The sequence below is a fragment of the Cupressus sempervirens genome, chromosome 8 (assembly GCF_028749045.1).
Source record: "Cupressus sempervirens isolate cs-2001-9-10 chromosome 8, ASM2874904v1, whole genome shotgun sequence".
Lineage (NCBI taxonomy): Eukaryota > Viridiplantae > Streptophyta > Pinopsida > Cupressales > Cupressaceae > Cupressus > Cupressus sempervirens.
This window is the reverse complement of record NC_143125.1, coordinates 5559749-5578302: the sequence shown is the minus strand read 5'-3', so window position 1 is coordinate 5578302 and position 18554 is coordinate 5559749. Positions and strand designations below refer to the sequence as shown.

General features: G+C 35.5%; 1 protein-coding gene across 1 annotated transcript in view; it reads left to right on the top strand.

Annotated features, from left to right (window-relative positions):
* The window catches only part of LOC149541282 (Cytochrome c oxidase biogenesis protein Cmc1-like protein), a 112318-nt gene that overhangs the window by 13967 nt on the left and 79797 nt on the right, over nucleotides 1-18554 (top strand). Inside the window, exon 2 of the mRNA XM_089796561.1 lies at nucleotides 6205-6342. Within this exon, the coding sequence (XP_089652687.1) occupies nucleotides 6205-6342 (138 nt within the window). The remainder of the gene's footprint in view (nucleotides 1-6204; nucleotides 6343-18554) is intronic.

Sequence of the window (18554 nt, the reverse complement as noted above, 5' to 3'; positions counted from 1 at the left end):
AGAGAAGATGGGCCTCATTTTCAGGACGGCTAGGGGACGGTAGGGGGATCTTGGCAAGGGGAGGATGGGGCAGGGAGGGGTGTTGTATAGTATACACATAGAACATGAAATGCTAGTTATGAAATGATGTTTCAGTAGAACATAGCAAATTAAAATAATTGAACATAGCAAAATTGCAACATGGGCTAGAACTATTGAACATTCAACATAGTAAGATATTACATGAGATCTATTAGATTTCCACAATCCATGCTAATGTGTTCACAAATTTCTGGATTTGATTGTGTATAATTTTTTTTTTTACATCAACGTTTCGGATCATACTACATGATCCATCATCAGAATGCTAGAGAGAAAAGAGAACATGAAAAAATTAGAATGCAGATCTAACCAACTGAAGAAATAGAAGGGAGGGGGGAAGGGGAGGAGAGAGAGTTGATGAGACATCCCACCAAACCCACAAGAAGAATAATGAAATAAAAATAAAAAAACCAAGAGGGGAATAGAAGGGGGAAAAAGAAAGACACCTAACAAAGGAAGCCACCAAGCTAAAAAAATCTTTAGAAGAGAAAGCCAAAGGAAAAAGGAAATCGATGAGAGAACACAAACACAAAGACGAAATAAAAGAGCATCAAATTGAATAAAACCAAAAGAGCAAAAACAAAGAAGCTAAAGAAATGTAAAAATAAAAGGAAAAGTCAAATATACCAAAGGGAACTAAGCAATAAAAGAAGAAAGAAATATATAAAATACACCAAGAAGGAAAATGAATAAAAGAAAGAAATGTGAACCCACACACTCATATATATATATATATATATATATAATAGAATGTACAAATCTAAAAATATCTAAAGAAGTGTAAATATTGAAAAAAAGGTTTTATATATATATATATATATAAACATATATATATATATATAAAAACATATATATATATATATATTGTTATATATTTTTATATATATATATATGTAATAATATTGAAATATATATATATACACACATACACACACACACATGTGTGTGTGTATATATATGGACGTCTAAATATATGTAAGTGCATATATACACACACAAATATATAAAAAATATATAACAAAATAAAAAAAATAAAAAAAAAATATATATATATATATATAAGCCTATAAACCTATACAAATAACCACAAAGATGTAAAAACAAAAATATAAATAAAAGAATGTAAGAGAGATTAAAAAATAAAAGTGTGAATGAATAAAGGAGCTAGGGGGGCAACAGAAATAAGCGAAACCACAAATAGAAGAGCAAGGGAAAAATAACAAGGGGACAAACCAAGAGACCATTGAGTGTGCCCAAAGCAAAGGAAAAAACAATGCCAACACACCTAAACAATGAAAACTAGAAGACGACCACAAGGATATAAGAGGGAAATATAAAAGGAAAGCACACGAATATGAATAAGAGCAAATAAAAGAAAAGAAAAATAAAACAATAAATGAAAAATAATAAAATAAACTGGAAGATGACGAGCTCACCAGGCCGAAGGGCCAAGACAAGGGAGAAGGGGTGGGGGAGGGGAGAGGCGAGCAGGGAGAAGAGGGTGCTAGAGGAGATGGAAGGGACAAAGGGAAGCTAGAAGAAGGGGGAGACGAGACCAGACAAAGAGTCAAGAGCGAGGCGGTTTGCGAAGGGAGGATAACAAAGGATGCCAAGAGCTGCTTAAGTTCCATCCTTCATCACGATTGAGGTTAGAAGGGTTATCATTGATGACAATGGCTTCCTTGAGCTTTCTTTTAGCGAAGTTGTCTTCCCTGAACACAATTTGCATCTTCTCTAAGCAAATATGATGCTTAGTAGAGGAAGAATGATCAGCTAATGCAGATTTGAGGACCCGCTCATGCTTGATGTCAGTGGCATGTTCCTTCATTCTAGTGTTGAACGAACGACCCGTTTCACCTATGTAAGGGGTACCACAAGAGCACATGACCTTATAGACTCCAGAATCTGCGAAGGCATCCCTGGGGTCTTTAATGGGGGGAACACGATCTCTCAGCATGGATGAGGGCTTGAAGGCAAGTCGAATGCCTTTTTTCCCCAAAATCTTGGAGATCTTGTTGGATATCCCCTCGACGTAAGGAATCGAAAAGAAAAGGGGCGACTGGGTGATAGAGGGAGGAGGACGAGAGGCCGAAAGAAAGAGGGAATTGGCCAATCGAAAAGCTGTGGATATTTGCTTGTCAGAGTAGCCATTCCATTTGAAGACTTGACGAAGGTGCGAGAGCTCTTGGTCCAAGTTGTCACTGTCACAAATCCTAAAAGCTCTTAAGGCTAGGCTTTTTAGGATCCCAACCTTTTGACATGGGTGGTGGTGAGAGGTGGCATGGAGATAAAGGTCAGTGTGGGTGGATTTACGAAAAACTCGACGGCCAAGAGTGCCATCGGGTTTTTTAAGGATTAAGACATCAAGGAAAGGCAAGCAGTTATCTGCTTCTAACTCCTTGGTGAAAGAGATGCTAGGAACTAAATTGTTGATGTGGGCATGAAACTCAACCAGCTTGTCTAGGCCATGCGACCAACAAACATTGGTGTCGTCTACATAGCGTTTCCACCACTTGGGTTTCAAAGGGAAAGAGTGTAATGCCATTGCCTCAAACTCTTCCATGTATAAGTTAGCGATGATCGGTGAAAGAGGGGAACCCATGGCAACCCCATCAACCTGCTCATAGATGACACCATTGAAGGAGAAAAAAGTGGATCTCAAGCATAACTCCACAAGAGAGGCAACCTCGGTCGAAACTTTCTTCTTGACAATATCTATGGAATCAGGTATGGGAACCTTAGTGAAAAGCAAGACAACATCAAAACTAACTAAGATATCAAAGTGAGACCGATCATCGCTAACTTATACATGGAAGAGTTTGAGGCAATGGCATTACACTCTTTCCCTTTGAAACCCAAGTGGTGGAAACGCTACGTAGACGACACCAATGTCTGTTGGTCGCATGGCCTAGACAAGCTGGTTGAGTTTCATGCCCACATCAACAATTTAGTTCCTAGCATCTCTTTCACCAAGGAGTTAGAAGCAGATAACTGCTTGCGTTTCCTTGATGTCTTAATCCTTAAAAAACCCGATGGCACTCTTGGCCGTCGAGTTTTTCGTAAATCCACCCACGCTGACCTTTATCTCCATGCCGCCTCTCACCACCACCCATGTCAAAAGGTTGGGATCCTAAAAAGCCTAGCCTTAAGAGCTTTTAGGATTTGTGACAGTGACAACCTGGACCAAGAGCTCTCGCACCTTCGTCAAGTCTTCAAGTGGAATGGCTACTCTAACAAGCAAATATCCACAACTTTTCACTTGGCCAATTCCCTCTTTCTTTCGGCCTCTCGTCCTCCTCCCTCTATCACCCAGTCGCCCCCTTTCTTTTCGATTCCTTACGTCGAGGGGATATCCAACAAGATCTCCAAGATTTTGGGGAAAAAAGGCATTCGACTTGCCTTCAAGCCCTCATGCATGTTGAGAGATCGTGTTCCCCCCATTAAAGACCCCAGGGATGCCTTCGCAAATTCTAGAGTCTATAAGGTCATGTGCTCTTGTGGTACCCCTTACATAGGTGAAACGGGTCGTTCATTGAACACTAGAATGAAGGAACATGCCGCTGACATCAAGCATGAGCGGGTCCTCAAATCTGCATTAGCTGATCATTCTTCCTCTACTAAGCATCATATTTTCTTAGAGAAGACGCAAATTGTGTTCAGGGAAGACAACTTCGCTAAAAGAAAGCTCAAGGAAGCCATTGTCATCAATGATAACCCTTCTAACCTCAATCGTGATGAAGGATGGAACTTAAGCAGCTCTTGGCATCCTTTGTTATCCTCCCTTTGCAAACTGCCTCGCTCTTGACTCTTTGTCAGGTCTCGTGTCCCCCTTCTTTTGGCTTCCCTTTGTCCCTTCCATCTCCTCTGGCACCCTCTTCTCCCTGCTCGCCTCTCCCCTCCCCCACCCCTTTTCCCTTGTCTTGGCCCTTCGGCCTGGTGAGCTCGTCGTCTTCCAGTTTATTTTATTATTTTTCATTCATTGTTTTATTTTTCTTTTCTTTTATTTGCTCATGCATATTCGTGTGCTTTCCTTTTATATTTCCCTCTTATATCCTTGTGGTCGTCTTCTAGTTTTCATTGTTTAGGTGTGTTGGCGTTGTTTTTTCCTTTGCTTTGGCCACACTCAGTGGTCTCTTGGTTTGTCTCCTTGTTATTTTTCCCTTGCTCTTCTATTTGTGGTTTCACTTATTTTTGTTGCCCCCCTAGCTCCTTTATTCATTCACACTTTTATTTTTTAATCTCTCTTACATTCTTTTATTTATATTTTTGTTTTTACATCTTCGTGGTTATTTGTATAGGTTTATAGGCTTTTATATATATATATATACATTTTTATTTTGATATATATTTTTTATATATTTGTGTATATATATGCACTTACATATATTTAGACATCCATATATATACACACACATATGTGTGTGTGTGTGTGTGTGTGTGTGTGTGTGTGTATATATATTTCAATATTATTACATATATATATAAATATATATAACAATATTATATATATATATATATATATAGTGTTGTGTCTATATATATATATATATATATAATAGTGTTGTGTCTATATATATATATAACCTTTTTTTCAATATTTACACTTTTTTAGATATTTTTAGATTTGTACATTATATATATATATATATGAGTGTGTGGGTTCACATTTCTTTCTTTTATTCATTTTCCTTCTTGGTGTATTTTATATATTTCTTTCTTCTTTTATTGCTTAGTCCCCTTTGGTATATTTGACTTTTCCTTTTATTTTTACATTTCTTTAGCTTCTTTGTTTTTGCTCTTTTGGTTTTATTCAATTTGATGCTCTTTTATTTCGTCTTTGTGTTTGTGTTCTCTCATCGATTTCCTTTTTCCTTTGGCTTTCTCTTCTAAAGATTTTTTTAGCTTGGTGGCTTCCTTTGTTAGGTGTCTTTCCTTTTCCCCCTTCTATTCCCCTCTTGGTTTTTTTATTTTTATTTCATTATTCTTCTTGTGGGTTTGGTGGGATGTCTCATCAACTCTCTCTCCTCCCCTTCCCCCCTCCCTTCTATTTCTTCAGTTGGTTAGATCTGCATTCTAATTTTTTCATGTTCTCTTTTCTCTCTAGCATCTTGATGATGGATCATGTAGTATGATCCGAAACGTTGATGTAAAAAAAAAAAAATTATACACAATCAAATCCAGAAATTTGTGAGCACAAGATATTACATACCCAATAGTAACATTCAAAAATCAAAATCCAAATAGAAATTCAAGTACCCATCCCAGCGGCGGCATGGTTGTGGAATGTCGGAGGTGGGGGTACGTGGGTACTCAAGCACCCGGTGCAGGGACGTCTCGGGGATGGGTACTTCGAGGTTTGGGAGGGGTGTGAGTCCCTGTGTTATACTGTTCTTCTATTAAAAATATTATTAAAATCTATCCAAAAAAGAAGTTGACAGAGTAAAGTCACTATTATAAAATTTGATATTATTTACTAAATGCATCATGCTCAACTCTTAGGCTGCTTGTAAGGGGAAAATTTAAAGCCCTTTTTTGAGTGTCCCATTATTTTAAATTTTGTATAAACAAAGGTTTGATTGTTCACTTTCTATGACCCTTTCTTTTTTAGATGCCTGGAAATTTTTTATTCCTTAATATTCTTAATTTTAAGTCAACATTTTCTTATCAATGCCAAATATGGATCAAACATAAATCAAGGGCATATGATAGCCTCTTGTGTTCTTACAATCCATAGGTTAGGAATGCTGAATTGAGAATGTAGGGTTACATGGAATGAGAATTTTAGATTTTAGTTCATGAATAATTGTTAAAAATATTGTGGTCAATCAGGCAAGTACTTGATGCATCAGTAGAATTAGACAAGCACTAGAGATCTAAGCTAGAATTCATGTGAGATATCTTAATTCTCATTCATTTTAAGATCTTTCATTTCTGGTATATTCTTCTAAAATTTGTTAGTAGTTTTCTTTGTTATAAGTTTTGGATGGAAGTTTGATTTGTTAACATATAAGATGAAAAAGCAAAAAATGTCAATCGAAGAAAGAGGGCTTTGGAACTTTTGAATGTGGGATGTTTATGGTCAGTTTCAGAGTCTAACTCAGGAAGCTTGCCAGCTCTTCGCAGCAAAATGAAGGATAGAGCTCTTAAAGAGTGTGATCACTATGCTGCAATATTTACTGAATGTGCTCGAGGAAGAACACTCTCTGTAGCTTGGAGATGTCGACAACAAGCAAAGGAGTTGAATACCTGCCTTCATCAATAGTAAGTGCCCAGAACCAAGTGGCCTATGGTATTGTGATTTCTAAAGCTTCTGTGTTTGACTGCATTTAGCTTATCATGTTTCTTAGAAGCTTTCACTATTTTCAAATCACATGGACATTGCTAAACGACATACTTTGTTAGGTGGACGAAATGATTAAATTCTCAAAAGGTTCAGATAATTTTCCTTGACTGCCTGCTGGGAAGCTACGCTGTAAAGAACCCAACTAATTCTAACTCGAACAAACCATCAACTGCTTCACTTTTAGATGTTTAACATTTCGTCAAACACTTTGCATGCAAGCTCTATCTTGCTGTATTTTATTTTCAGATTGTGTTTGGTTGTTTGGAATGGTTTTGAATGATGTTAGAATGCTTGCAAAAGTTTACCAAGATGTCTAGGCAAAGAACTAAGTTACAGTGCAAGCCCTTTTATCGTTTCAAATGCATACTCATGATTTCTTTATGTATAATGTGCATCTACAGCCGATAGGCTTTTTCACAAACACTTGGCGTGCAATTTAATTGACTTATTAGAGCAGTTCAGTTATTACACCAACAACCAACTTTATTTACTTTGCAAGATTTGCAATGTTCACAATGCCAAAATAACAACGATGCACACACTTAATCAAATAAATGAACCTGGAGATGGCTGCAGATGGCAATTTGCACCAGCACAACATTAAATGCCAACTCTACAATTGAAATACTTGCACCTCGGAAATGGATGCAAGGATCTGGAGTTGAATGTAGATCTGATAAAGATATCGCTGTCTCTTAATGTATAATTGCAGGCCCCCAAATATATATAGGTGCACCAGCAATGTAACACCAATATTGGCAATTAAAAACAGTGCTAAATACCAGAAATAAAATCACCCAGCTATATGCTGTTGGCTGTAGAAAATCAATGCTCAGTAGCAATAATGATAGACACCCAGCAATATAGAATATAGCAGCAGTATTGATGCCAAGATAACAGAGATAAATGGCACTTGATTTGCAGATTTAAAAACCACCAATCTTCAGCACATACTTCCAAGACACAGTGAACACAGTACAGGAAGAGGTCGAAATAATGTCCAGAACTCAACTACTTCACCTCAGCAAACACTTCACTTCTCACTGCTCAGCCACAGTAGCAATAGTAGGAGAAGGCATTAAGAAACTCAGTCCAAATCCATTATACTACAGCAATGGATTGAAATTCACAAACTTAAAAAACCCTCCCAAGAGACAAATAAAAAGCAATAGAGAATTGGATGCTTTTCTCATCAGATGGGCTCATATATATAACCCTCATTGGCACAAAGTTTCCCAAATGCAACTTCACTTAAGAAGCTTCACCAACACATCATTTTATAACATTATTATAATAAAGTGCTATTATAATAATGAAACTTTAATAATTAATCAATAAATAGGAACCCATGCAATTAATAACCCAATCCACTGCAGACGATGACTGATTACCAATGCCACCATCTGCATTGCCAAATATGGCAACCTCCCGAGTTATACTGATTAAAAATGGTAATTCCACAACCAAGATCCCCCAAATCACCCTGTCAGCTCATGAGGGTTGGTGTAATGAATCGACTCAATCATTTGCAGAAGCTTGCCAAAAATGGGGACGTTACATATGCTACTCTATTAAGAGGAAACGGGAGTCACCCAATGATATTTACATTGGCATGGGTAGTAATATAAGGAGCTTTTGTGTTTGGGTTCTAATTTCTTTTAACTGTGGATGTGATTTTCATTATATGGTATAAATTTAAATTTTCATATCTTTTTGGCTTTTATATATTTGACATTTGTACTTGGGTTCCTAGCCTGATTTACAACTTTAGGTTTTAGACCATACTAACATTAGCCATTTGAAGTTTATTTCATATTATGTAATAAAGTCTCATCAGGAGAATTCATGTAGTAGTAAGTATTCAAAATGCTATGTGGTCAAAATTTAGTCAAAAGTGCGCAGAGTACATTGTACTGCATGCACAGTTTAATTATTTGTCCTTTTAATCCTTGGCAGATATCACTTAACTTATTGCGACTTTTTTATTACAGGTTGAATTTTTGAATGCCCTAAGCATACAAAAGTGTACCTTACTCATGTTTAGAGTTTACCTTTCAAGTTTAGGCACTTTTTAGGCATTGGCATCCATCATTATAGTACTTGTTACTTTTTTATTTCTTTGGATAATGTTTTATGAGCTATTTGCATCCTTCGGCAGAACTTGGAGGTGGCTTTGCCGCTAGTTCAGTGTGCCCAACTTTGTATTGTTGCCTTTCTACTTCTTACACATTCTTTTCTCCACTTATTGCCACTTCTTAGGCACCTTTCTATAACAGGTTTGCTACCTAGAAATGGTACCATATTGGTTGATCTATTCCTCGTTCTTTCTTGGTGTGATCAATAAAGGTTTGCCACATTGAGCAAGTGGGCAAGGCACAAGTCACCTCTTTTATGTGCCAGCCTCCAGCAATTTTGAAACAGTCTGAGATTTGGTGGAGTTTCCTTGATTTTTGCCATTTTTGGCTGAAGGCTTGGATTTCAACTGTCTTTACTACTCCAATTGTATGCCCTTGCTTTGGCATGCTCAAACTCTTCTGCTTGGACGAGGATCTTGTATTGCCTTTGCTATTACAGTTGATTACATTTAGAGACAGATTTCACATTGCTATTGCTTGTTTTCTTGTCTGCTGAGTTGTTCTTTATTTTGAAATGTGTCCTCAAACACTAACATTATTATTCATTATCAGGCTCAAGGAAATCATCTTTCTCCTGCAACATTGTTAAAAAACAGAATCATGAGATCTATTAGATTTCCACAATCCATGCTAATGTGCTCTCAAATTTCTGGATTTGATTGTGTATAATTTTTTTTTTTACATCAACGTTTCGGATCATACTACATGATCCAACATCAGGATGCTAGAGAGAAAAGAGAACATGAAAAAATAGAATGCAGATCCAACCAGTTGAAGAAATAGAATCTTCTATTTCTTCAACTGGTTGGATCTGCATTCTATTTTTTCATGTTCTCTTTTCTTCTATTTCTTCAACTGGTTGGATCTGCATTCTATTTTTTCATGTTCTCTTTTCTCTCTAGCATCCTGATGTTGGATCATGTAGTATGATCCGAAACGTTGATGTAAAAAAATTATACACAATCAAATCCAGAAATTTGAGAGCACAAAACAGAATCATGTTAGGACAACTTTTTCTGTAGACTAATTGGAAGGACAACAATTTTCTTGAACATGAACCAAGTCGAGGATTATGTGAAAAATTGATTGACAAGCAAAGGCTTCAAAATGTAGTTCAGAGGGAGCACCAATAGAATCTGGAATAGGCACTAGATACATTGCTTGAATATTTTGGAACAGCTTGAAGTGTCAGAAGATGTAACATTTATGGTGATATAAAAGACCTTATATTGTATGAAGAATACAAAAGTTAGAATATATGCTAAAAAAAGGAACAAAGAATCACTTGGACTGATTTGCTATAACAAAGCAGAAAGAAGAGCACTTAGTTCCACTATACTGGAATGGTAGAAAGAAAAAATAAATAATGTTAGTATTGACAAGTGAATCTTGGATTGCACGATGAATGTTTTGGAATACCACGACAAGTAACATGTCACATGAAACATGTGTTTAGTTGGCTCATAATGTCTAGTGGAAAGGTAGCAGGGGCATTGAAATTTGAATTTGAAGCCTTGAATTTTGGCTTTTATTTAGCTCTTCTTGGTGGGTCTATTCAACATCTTGTGGAAATGATTTGAAGGCAATGAATTTGTGGGAATTAGTGGAAATAGGGGTGAAATAGAGGTGAGCGGGGATCGGGTTGTGATCCAAGTCCAACATAAGAACATGTAACTAGTCGATATGATGAAATATCAAGACAGTCTCATCAAGAAAGATGAAACTTAATGGGAAATATCATAGTTATGCTTATTTTACTTTGGTCCGTGTGCAAATCTAACATGAGCATCCATTTCAAAGTACAAGGACATTCTTAGACAACATGAAAAATAAATATTTGAACACTAATAAAAATAAATGAGCCTGTAAAATAGAATAAAATGACTCCTCTTGTACTCTCTCAGAATGAATGCTCCATGGAAATTTGTTTTGGGACCCGTGCAAAACTTAGTTTTATATCCCTTGTTGTCTATTTTTGACAATTGATCCTTGAATATGCATCAATTCTGAGTCAAGTGTGCTTCTTCTAGTTAACTTGCTGTTTTCCCATCTTTGTCTTTTCAATATATATTTTTTCAGTGTTAGATGATCATCTTGAGCTTGATAAGTCATAAATTATAATGATGCTAAAAGATACATTGGAGAAGAAAGAACAGGATAGCAGCAGGCAAGAACAAAAAATATGACAAAACTATAGGAGTGATTCGAGCACCATTCTAAAGAGGAAAGCAATATACCTCACAATGGAGTTGTTGTTGTTAATGGAATAAACAAGATAGATTGCTTTCAATGCGAAATGATAAGGCAAGAGGCAAAGTTTATTGTGGCTCCAACTATCTCAAGTATGGCAAGGACTTAATTGAAGTGCTCCAGCAAACAAAAGAGAAGTTTTAAGTTGCATGGACACTAATTCTTTGGTTAGCAAGACTTGAAGAAAAGTGGCTAATAGGGAAGTGCTTTTCACCTGGCAATTAGTTAATGAATCTCACCCCAACTTGAAAGGCTTTTAAGTTGTGAATTTGATGTAGTTTAGGCATGTAGAACCCATATCAAATGCACCTAAATGTGTGACAAGTGAATAAATGATTAATGCTCAGTCTATAGGAAATATTAAGACCATAAAGAGGCACAAAAATTGAGCTCTTTTTTCATTTAAAATTAGCACTTGAAATCATTGCAACAACCTTATGAAAGAATGCCATTGATGCAAGGGAAAATATGTCAAAGATGAGGCACATGGTTCATTGAATCATTGGCCAAAGGCACTAAAAACTATGCCTAAGATAGTCCAAAAGTGGCTTAAGCCAGGAAAATATCAGCTGTTCCTGGTTATGTCTCCCTGGCAACCCCATTGCCACTGGAATGTTGGGGATGTCAAGTGTTCGAGGATGCCTAGGTGCCCCTCGATTGTCCAAGAGATGCTCAAATATTTCCTATCGTTGAGTGGCATAAAAAGGTGATATAATTAAACTCTTTTCTGAAAGATTTTTGAGCCAAGGGCTAAATCCTAATGGCTAGTTGGATGGATTTTTCAAACACAACGTAGGATTCTATGACTGCTTTTTCATTTTTTTTGTAAATTCCATTTAATTTCTTTAATTTTATTCATAATTTCATAGATATTGTTGCAAATGTATATTCATACATTGATTGCAATGTTCATTGTTCATATTTTCATCAAGATACAACATTGAAATTCAAATTTATTTTCAAATGTGTAACAACTCCTTTTCCCGGGCCTTAGCTATCAACTAGCATATAATCAAAATACAATTACTACATCATATTCATGAGAAGGCAATTATAACAGTTATTTTACATGTTCATATGAAAGAGATTAATGGTTGCAATCGGTTTAACTGAAATATTGTAACGAATAGCTAAAGGAGTATTGAATCAGAACAAGTGGTTAAACATTGATGATCAATAAAACTAAATTGAGGATTTTAATTTTGCAATACCCAAAATTCCGAGACCGGAATCCATCGAGGGCAACATCTACAAAACCCTTGTTAGTCCACATATACCGCTTAGGGCACAAAAGGTCATACTACTGTATCGTAATAACCAATACCATTTAAGGCAGCAAAACTCTTGTATTAAGCTATTTTCCTATTGCTAATTATTACAATTAAATGTAAATAAAAGATACACTTATATGCACATGAATAAAGGACAGTTATTACTACCATCAAGTAAGCCTATCTCATGCATGCAGTAACATTTCAGGTTCATACTAATTTCCTAATACATTGAAAAAGAAAGTTGATTTTAAAGCATTGAAGAGAAGAACTGATTAAACAATATTGACCATCTAACATATCATCAACTTGAAATTACAAATATCATAAAAGTAGAATACTCATTACGAGAAAATTTATGAATGCAGATCATATCTCTATCTTGTACAAGTCTTGGCATATCGTGGAGAGGAGAAGCAATTGGGACTTAACCTCCCAACCACAAACTTTTAAATATCCCTACATGAGGAAGGCCCTCCCTACCTGAGAGTAAACATGGGCCACCTTGTCCAGCCATGGAGCATCCTAGTATTAGAGTATGAACTCACCACTCGACTAGACAACAAGATCTAAACATTGGGCTACCATGAGCTGACTTAGTTATTTAGATGTGATTATTTGTTACTGATATATGCTTTCTTTATCATGCAGGAGTATTTCCATAATTCAACAATTTTCAAAACACACTTCATCTCGACCATGTTGTTCCTCATAGATGAATTCTGGGGTGTTTTCTCATTTGATATCTGGTTTGTATATTACAACATTTCCATCTTTCTTGCTCAAATTAGCCTATGGCATCATAAACAAGTTATGCTTACAGTTTGATAAATTCTTTATCATAAGACACAACTCCCATCTCAGAGATATATGGACTATATCCATTTATGAGACAACATTCTTGATGGTAACATATGTGCATTCATAATTGAAAATAAAATTATCATAGGCTTCATTTTTCAATCGTGAGAACTCTATTCTCATATCAACATAACAAAGGAAATACAAAGATTGCCATTAGTTTGATGTTGATTTTAATAGAAGACAAATATTGAAGCCTTTCCTAAGAGGCAAGTCAACAAATACCAATGCAACCTTCTGTGAATATAAGACAATTGTAAGATTTAAATGCATGACATATAATTGGTACTGCTCGATAAACAATTTGGTGTTGAATTTACCACCCTCTTGAGCAATCAAACTTATCTCATGTCCTGAACAATGAATGCTGGGAGAGAAACTATACAACCTCGACTTCTCAAAACATCCAATGTATATGATCGCACTAGGGTTGGAAAAACAGAGAACAAAGTGAGCCAAAAGAATTACAGAGGAGGAAATTATATCGCAGAACCGCCCTTGTAAGTGAAAGGCAAGGTATATAATGTTTCCTTATTGAGGTGAGCCAAGATAGGCAAGGAGGCACTAGCATACAAGTTCAATTACACAAGAATGTTCTGAGGTGGCAAGGCGCTCACAAGACCATCGGTTCAAATATGAATATTTTACAATGAACCATCCTCAAATATAAAGTTTGACGAAATAAGAGAAATTTGCAAGGTGGCCGCTCAAGGCAAAAAATACTAAGGCTATCTCCAAGATGAAAGAATAATAGTAACTCCAATCTTTTAATGTTTTACTACAAGGACATCATCGTACTTAGCTATACTCACATGTGTATATATACATACATGCATATATGCATAAGTTCTAAACATAGGTATTTATGTATACTTTTCAAATTAGATGTATACATCTTAATTGACTTATGCATATATACATATACATGTATGAATATACATAGGTATCATGGTGTCGTTCTATTAAAAGATGCTATACACAATTGAAGGTTCACAAATTAAAAAGGTAACAATTTGCTATGCTCAGTGATTCTCCTCAATCATTTAATGTTTTATGATAATTGATTAGCTCATGGTTGTCCAATGCACACCCTTGTTTGCCTAGCCATTTACCCTTAGCCATGGTGGTTTAGGACTCGTACCTATTTGCCCAATGATAGGTGGTGCCCCCGTGCCCAATTCCTTTCTAGCAATGCTTGCCCTCCTTTGACATGCTCTTGCAAGGAAAATAAATTCTCCATGATAATATCATATTCCTCAATAAAATCACAATTACTATAACAAGTTATTGTTCATAAACCATCATAATGACTAACCACCATTTCACTTGCCATGAACTTATGATGAGTAACCAATTTTCCAAGATTTCAAGATAAAAATGTAATAGCATCATGACGATTAACTAACATGTCATCTTCACATGAATTATAACGATTAATCATCTTATCATTTCAAATGATCATAACTAATTTTACTTGTGCTCTAGCTTCACATGACACTTCAACGGCTATATAACATTTTAAAATTGGGCAAAAAATTTGGGATCTAACAAAATGTGTCAAACTAAGTTGAAACTTGTAAAATTTTAAACTTGAAAATTTTGAATTTTATTGCCTTATTGCAATAAGGCATGAGTGAGGATGAGGTTGAGGTTCATAGTGGGCGTATTGAATCTAAATATGCATCTAAGGCTGAGTACTACGAGGCTGAACTTGGAGCCCAAACTAGTTACATGGTAAGTGTAGCTACAACTATCAATGTTCTAGATTCTTGGTAGAGTATACTAGGGGTCATTTTGATCATAAGTCTCCTCTGAGACAATCTGCAACTAAATTACCATATGTAGGCAAGGGCCATTTGAGGGCACAAGGTTATGGAAATGCAATATTTTTGGGGAAATTGACAAACCTCAAATATAGAGCTGAGAAATACAAGCTATCGAGTGTTCCGGATGACAATGCAACTGTGTTCATTAGAGCGAACCACAAGTTCTGGTCCTACTCTGTAGGCAAGAGTAGGACAGATGACAGGTTCCTCTTTAAGGGCCCATGGTGCAGGGCAAGGTTGGGGAACACAAATTGAAAAGTTATCCTTGTAACCCTATAGCTTATTTATTCTATCTGCAGCTGAAAGATTATATACATGACTCCATTGGCAAGTTCTTTGCTGATGGCTTTCCATTTCATGTAGTTGGATGTCCTTGTTATAAGGAGATGATGTCAATGGTAGCAAGGAGAGGGCCATCATACCCGACACCAGGGGAGACAAAATTGAGGACCATGAACTTGGAGAAGAATTATTGCAAGCTAAATATGTTGATAGAGAAATGAAGGAATGTTGGGTGAAGAGTGGATACAATATAATCATGGATGAGTGGGATAGACAATGCTCATCACCCACTCATCAATATCATGGTTACATGTATAGAGGTCCCATATTTTCTAAAGGTAGGTGATTGTTCACAGCGTCACAAGAATGTTGATGTTTAGCCTTAGATCTCAAGGATAGATGAGGCCCATGTGTGTAGAGTTGTGGTGAAATCAATTAAGGCAACTTAAAAACATATTTGGTGCATTTTTGGTTGTGTGCATGAATAATGCACTCAAGGACATGGGGAAGATTGACTGGATCACAATAATGGTCAGTGATGTTAGAGATGTGTCGATGTTTTTTAGCAACCCTCACACTTCACATGTACTCTTCCGGAGCTTTTTTAAGGAGTTTTTGAAACCTATTGAGACTTGATATGCATCTTATTTCATTCTTGTGGAGAGAATGATTAAGTTTCAAGTCATTGCTAGCCACGGTTATGGCAACAAAACAAAACTGATGAGTTGAGTTCAAGACAAAGCTGGGGAGGAGGGTGAAGGATACAATGGAGTGATGACTTTTGGAATGATGCAGAATATATAGTCTCCACCATTACTCCAGTTGTTGAGGTCATCAAATATGTGAATGTTGTTGCAACTAACCTTGTGGAGGGCTTTGAGGAAATTGATTCTATGCTTGACCAAATGCGGGCTACATGTTAGATGGATATGACAACTATGACACATGAGGACCCAATTTTGTGGTGGAATTGCATGGACTGAATTCTTTGGCTACCACTCTAACGATTGAATTGCTATTTAAGGGTTTAGTTCTTTACCTCCCAAGAGGAATTGGTCTACTTCTAGCTTCATATACTCTCTTAAGAGGCACATACTTACCACTAAGAGAGTAGAGAAACTTGAGGTTGTACATAGTTCTTTGCACCTAATTGACCACAAGACACTTGTGTATAAAGAGAGTCGAACAATGTGATGCGATGTAGAGCCAAAAGAGATAGATTAATGAGGATGCTGCAATTACAAAGTCAGGGCTGGTTGGTATTAGTATGGTAGAGCTTTGCCATATGGAGTCCAGTAGTTTTAGTGATGAGGAGTTTGGAGATGATTAGAGGCCTCCCTTATACATTTTGTTATTTTGATATCATTATACTCACTATTATTCTCTTTGTGATAACTTGGGTATAATATAAATCTCCAATTTTACATTTTAATCGTCAAATATTAGTAGTATTCAATAGCAATTTTGCTATTTTACTAATTTGTCAAAGTTTCCCTTAAGAATTTAAAATTGTAATTATTAAATTAATATTGATATATTTAGCTTATAATGATCATTTAAAGTCATTTGAGTAGTTTAGTTATATTTGGTATGATAGTTTTTGTGGCTTCCATTTATGTTTGTAAATCTAACTTGTTTATATTATGGAAATATCTTTTGTAATCTTTTATATAAGGAGTATTCCTCTCTGTTGTTTTGATATCATTATACTCGCTATAATCATCTTTGTGATAACTTGGATATAATAAAAATCTCCAATTTGACATTTTATTCGTCAAATTAGTAGTATTCAAGAATTTTAGTATTTAGTATTAGCAATTTTTATATTTTACTAATTTGTCAAAGTTTCTCTTCAAAATTTAAAATTGTAATTAAGCAATTAATATTGTAATATTTAGCTTATAATGATCATATAAAGTCATTTGAGTAGTTTAGTTATATTTTTTGTATGATAGTTTTTGTGGCTTCCATTATGTTTAAAATTCTAAGTTGTTTATGTTACGGAAATATCTTTTGTAATCTTTTATATAAGGAGTATTCCTCTCAGTTGTTTTAAATCAACTTTCAATTATTGCATAGGATATGTTTTGGGGGATTTTTTAAGAAAAAAATTGTGGTCCTTTTACCTAGAAATTTCGAGGCAATTTCTAGAAGTTTTTTGAATTGTTTTTTTATATTAAAAAACCTAGGGTTAACCTAGTCTATTTATAATCTTTTTTGCTTGATTTTTTTTCTCAAATTTTGGAGATTTTATTTTTAAAGAAAAATCATGTTTTCTCCTGCTGTCCATGTGAGAATGTTTCTGAAGAATCTTTTTGATTGACTTTTTAAAAAAAAAGTCAGGGCTTCTTTGATTTTAGGTGCTATGAAAGGTTTTATTTGCCACAAATCATCAGGTTGCTGTTTGAGCACCCTTTTTTAGGAAAATCACAATATCTTCTTCTACATTGTGCACTAGGGCACTTAGACTATGCAAATCTGGCTGTGCTGAGGGTTATTGAATCATGCCTGGTTCTCTAACGTTGATTGCGCCATTTTTTTTAGAGTGAAAGGGTTGTTTTGCTGAAGATCACATGATTGAGTCCTCAACATAATTATTTCTTGTAACTTGCGTCGCAGGGTTTAGTGCTTTCCTATAGTGATGTGAGTGTTTCTAGGAGCTTGCATGTTGAGCATCGTGAAAGAGAGTTTTCTACGCAAAATTTTCAACAAATTGTGTGTTTCCTATGTCTTAAGGGCTTTTTATGCTGCATGACCCTCCTTTTTGGTATTTTAAATAAAAATTGTGGTTGACTGAGGGTTTTTGCTATATGCCCGCAAAACTTAGCGGTTACCTCTGCCAAGTGAAATTCATTTTTGATAATTTTTGTACAAAATCATGGTGTTTCTGATCTAAGAGGGTTTTGCACAATTCTTTCCTAAATTTCATAGATTTATTTGCTTTGGGTTTGCTGATATTTTAGAATCGTTTGAAAATCATGGGTGTTTAACCATTATGTGATACAAAACAAGTGTTTTTGACATTTTTCCCCACAAAATCATGTGTGATATCTACTTGCAACATCAAATCTAGGGTTTGCCAAATTTTCAACAAAATTGCAGTGTCATTTTGTTGTAGTTTTTTCGTCAATGTATGGACAAAATGGTCGAAATAAAGATATTTCTCATGATTTTTAATAATAAATCTTAGGTTCAAGTTTTTCAATCAATTTTTTATCAATAAAAATCAAAGTGTTTTAAGAGGCTGATTTTTATCTTAGTTCCATGTCTATCGTTAACAAGATGGATGGCCTCGTTACCCAACAACGTGTTGGAAGACACTTAGAGGTTCAATGACAAGAACTAAATACCTCAAAGCATATGATGTTCACTATTTTTGAGTACCACTGTCTTGATCAGCTTGTTCCTGGAAAATCTACTTGTCCCACTATTGTAGGTAAAGACCAAGATAATTTTGATGAGCACAATTAGGAAGTGGTTATGGTACTCTCGTTCTTTGTCATTG